Genomic DNA, 4,280 nt, shown 5'->3' on the forward strand with positions numbered 1-4,280 from the left:
AAAAAAAAAAAAAAAAAAAAAAAAAAAAAAAAAAAAAAAAAAAAAAAAAAAAAAAACCTCTGAGAAAAATTAAAAACTAGAACGATTAGCCTCATTTCATTTATTTAATATATTTTTTTCTTGTTAAAAAATTAATAAGAATAAACAATAATAATAATTTTAAAAAAAAGGCAAAACTGGGTGGAGATGGAGAATTGGGCGTGGGGGAGGGGATTCCGTTGAGCTCATGGGAATTTTTTCCCTTCACTCTTCCATTCCCAGCTCCCTTCTCAGTGGAGAAAACGAGCATCCCAGTAGGGAGAGAGAGTGGAAGGAAGAGTTGTTGAAAACTTGAGGGTTAGATGTGAGGGGGATATCCTACGTTGGCCAGATGATGATAGGAGAGGTGGGAACCCTATAAGAACCCTACAAGTATACCACCTTCCTTCTCAGCCAGTTTATCCAATGTACTGGACTTTTGAGATTGGTCCTTCAAGTCTCTGATTCGTGCCCTTTAAAGTTGAAAGATTCTTTAAGATCCAAATTTATCTTAACTTGTCTTCTATATGGGGGACAATGGAATTCCCCCATAGCAACATGTCATCCCATATTCAATACACTGATACGAGTATGTGAATATTGAAGGAAAATTTTGCACCTTTAACACTGCTGATTTCTCCATTTGTAAGGCATTTCTTACACCTTTTCTCTGTAATAGAAGGTATGATATTGTTTCTCGAAAACTAATGTTTGATAATTTTCTTTTGATGTTATTGATATTTCTCTAATTTATTTATCTTTTGGAATTTGTCTCTCGAGGGGAAAAAATGAAATACCTAGGTGTATCTGAGATTTTCTCTTAGTTGCTTATACTCCAGAATCATGATGATCTCATTGTATTCCATGTTGCTGCGAGGCTGCAGGGACATATAAAGCTCGGTTTGAAGTTTTCCAGCCTGAAGATAATGAAGCAAATTCTGTTGGGGTAATTATTTCCCTCGTTTATTTTATTTTCTTCTCATGTTAGTTCCTGTGAGTAATTATGTTATGTGGATGGTACGCAAGTACCTTTACTCTCTGATGGTGCATTATTTTCCAGTTGAAGCTGATATTCATTTTAGTAAGATTATTTGTTCTTTTGCTATTGCTATTGGTGTAATATATTTCTTTGACTATTACTGTTTGGCTTTAGACTAAATGCTTGAAATTACCCTCATGTTCCAATGCTATCCGTGCTACTGTTATCGTTTTTTGGCTTTGTCTCGGTGCAAAGATTACCCTCACTTGCACAATTATGGCGGCCTCTCCTTTCTCACTTCCTAATTGAAATGCTGTTTACAATTCTTTTGGATGGGAGAGATTTTTCTTCTTTTTATTATGATTGAACAGGTCAGTACAATTATTCGAAGTAGACTCAATAAAAGCAAAAAAGAAAGAGGGAAAAGCTAAAGATAGCCCCTATGCAAAAAGTCCCACATTATTACAAATATCATCAAGAAAATAGCTAACAAAACTTTAGGTAAGGAAGACCGAATGATATCTTCCTTTGACGGTTCAAAGAAGATCTTCCTTCGGCAGCACTTTCTGCTTCAGTTTGTCAGTTTGTCCTTCGTGCATGCTGAATTAAGATCAGAATCATTCTTTTTTTGACTCTCCATTTTCAAAGGTTTCCAGCTCCAAATTTCAGCATCGTTTATGGTCCATATCTTCCCACACAATAAAATATTTTTTGGAGTAATGCTACTAAAGAAATCTTTCTATGTTTGGGTTAATTGTTTTGACATTCCCTCATCACGACTCTTTTTTTCCCTTCCCTTGGCTCGACATACAGCTTCAGATTGAAAAATTAGTTTGGAAGAGAGAAGACTGCTGAAATTTTTAGAATTGACTGCCGATCTGTATTTGGTATCTTGACTTTTCAGCCACAAGTTAAAGACAGCACCAGAATAATGCTCCTGTTTCAACTCCATCAACAATTTTTATAATGCACATTTGTACAGCTGACTGTTACTAAATAGAAAAAGCATTTTATGATGAACTACTTTTTAGAAAATGTTCAAAGAAAATGCTTTAATGGATAAAGTAGAAGCCCCTCAACTGACTCCTAAGATAAGGCCATGTCACTTACCGATCATTGTATCCTGCCTCATCCAACCCTGAACGTTCAGCTCTTGAAGGAAGCAAGGGATGGAAAAAATAAACATGTCTGTAGTAACATCAGTACCTAGCACTTCATCATGTTTCCTTCTAACCCCTAACTTATTCCGTATTCATTTGCCCACTACTTCCTCTGTGGGCACTAAGTTTCGATATTGGCATGAGACATCGGGCAAGAGTAGCCCTTGAAGTAGAAGCCCCTCAAATGACTCTTAAGATAAGGCCATGCCACTTACCGATCATTGTATCCTGCTTCATCCAACCTTTAGAACGTTCAGGTCTTGAAGGAAGCAAGGGATGCAAAAAAGAACCATGTTCGTAGTAACATCAAAACCTAGTGTCACAGTCAACTTTTTCAAACATGCAGCGTCGTGATCTTGACACGCTCATGACCAGCTTTGAGGGGAACTCAAGCCCCATGTTCATTTTTCTCCCATATTTGTGGCTTCATCAGACCTTAGGCAAGGTTTGTCTTCGCCTACCGAACACAACTTGTGCGGAATCCAAGCTTGTTCGGCCACACATGCTGCCTACATGCGTATGTTCAGTGGTCTGCGACCCAATCGACTTGCCTCTACACTAGGTCGAGTAATCCGGTTCGACCTTGCCTCTACACTATCACAGCTGACTCGGTCTTGCCATCAAGAATAGACCCACATGTCTTTCATAATATTGGGACATCCAAACATCCATCCATCCATTTGGGTTCTATCGAGGCATTGGACCTTCCCGTATCCATGCTATATCGTTTACGAATTCCATATTGGATAATAGGTGTATGATCCAACCTCTGACACATTGGCTGTGGCACAATGTCGGCACACTCGTGTCGTCCGACACTGTTCTTGAAAATTGATTTTAAGGGAAGTCACTCGACACACTCGTCTCACAATGCTTGCCCTCACTGTGACACGCGTATGTGCCACAGGGTAGTTTGCTTAGGCCATAGGGCCCAGGGGTGGTGGGGAATTGACACCACGTCTCCTCCTAAGGTACATTATGTGGCATTTTCAATCTGGCAGATGTAGACATGATCTTGACGAACGGTAATACGGTGTTGTGGAGTGTCCATCCGGTGTCTGATTGACACCCAATTTTGCGAGTTTTCATATTTTATATGGACGGACTTGAGTTCAGAACGCATGCAAAAATTCCCTCCAGAAACCTGACTTTCGAAGTTTAGGCCTAGGGCCCTACTTGGCCCTTCAACAAGCATATCTTTGACACTCTTGTTTACTCAGTTTCTCCTTCTTGCCTATGCTTTGACTTGGCTTCAATGTACACCGTATATGGTATGTTGGATGATGCCCCATCATCCTTGGTTGCATCATGACATTGTCTTTTCTCGGCCCTCGCGTGACCGGTTGGGCGCTACTTTGTGTCGCCACCTTTTCATGACTGCATGTGAGGGTTACAACTCTTCATAGAATGGTTGTGACATCTATCACTTCATCATAGAATGGTTGTGATATCTATCACTTCATCATGTTTCCTTCTAACCCCTAACTTATTCGGTATTCATTTGCTCACTACTTCCTTTGTGGGCACTGAATTTCAATACTAGCACGAGACAACGGGCAAGAGAAGCCATCCCTCTTTGTTGAAGAACTTGAGCATTCTCATGGTTTATTTTTCTAAACTTTGCTAGTTGAATGAATGAAAACTCTAAGCTAATAATTATTTCAATAAAAATTCTAGAATCAATGTAGATTCCCATGCACGACTATTTTTACTTTGACTCCATTCAAAATCAATTTTAATCGCCTAGATAAAATTACTCTCCCAAAATTATACCAAAGTTGCTAGAACAATTATGCATTATCGGTTTTACAAATACTCTTATTAATGGAAGTTACTACATCTATTTGATACTAGTATTTTCCAATAATTTTACATTAATCCTTGCAAGTTAAAGAAGTCTTATATATGTGCTAGAATTATGCATTTAAGGGTTGAAAAATAAAATCTTAATGGAGGGTCTAAATTTTTTATATAGGTTAAAATTGATACAATTTTTAGTTTGGAGTTTAATTGATTGAGCACCAAAGTTGTGTGGTATAAATTGATTTTTTTTCTTTCGGAAAACCTTTGTTTTCTCCACTATTTACTCCTGAAGAGTTTTTTTTTTTTTTTTTTTTTTTTTT

General features: G+C 37.9%; 1 protein-coding gene across 1 annotated transcript in view; it reads left to right on the top strand.

Moving 5' to 3' along the window:
- LOC111461381 overlaps positions 1-4,280 on the top strand; it is a 55,237-nt gene that overhangs the window by 11,749 nt on the left and 39,208 nt on the right. Inside the window, exon 7 of the mRNA XM_023104889.1 lies at positions 903-964. Within this exon, the coding sequence (XP_022960657.1) occupies positions 903-964 (62 nt within the window). The remainder of the gene's footprint in view (positions 1-902; positions 965-4,280) is intronic.

This window comes from Cucurbita moschata, unplaced genomic scaffold, assembly GCF_002738365.1.
Source record: "Cucurbita moschata cultivar Rifu unplaced genomic scaffold, Cmos_1.0 Cmo_Scf00025, whole genome shotgun sequence".
NCBI lineage: Eukaryota > Viridiplantae > Streptophyta > Magnoliopsida > Cucurbitales > Cucurbitaceae > Cucurbita > Cucurbita moschata.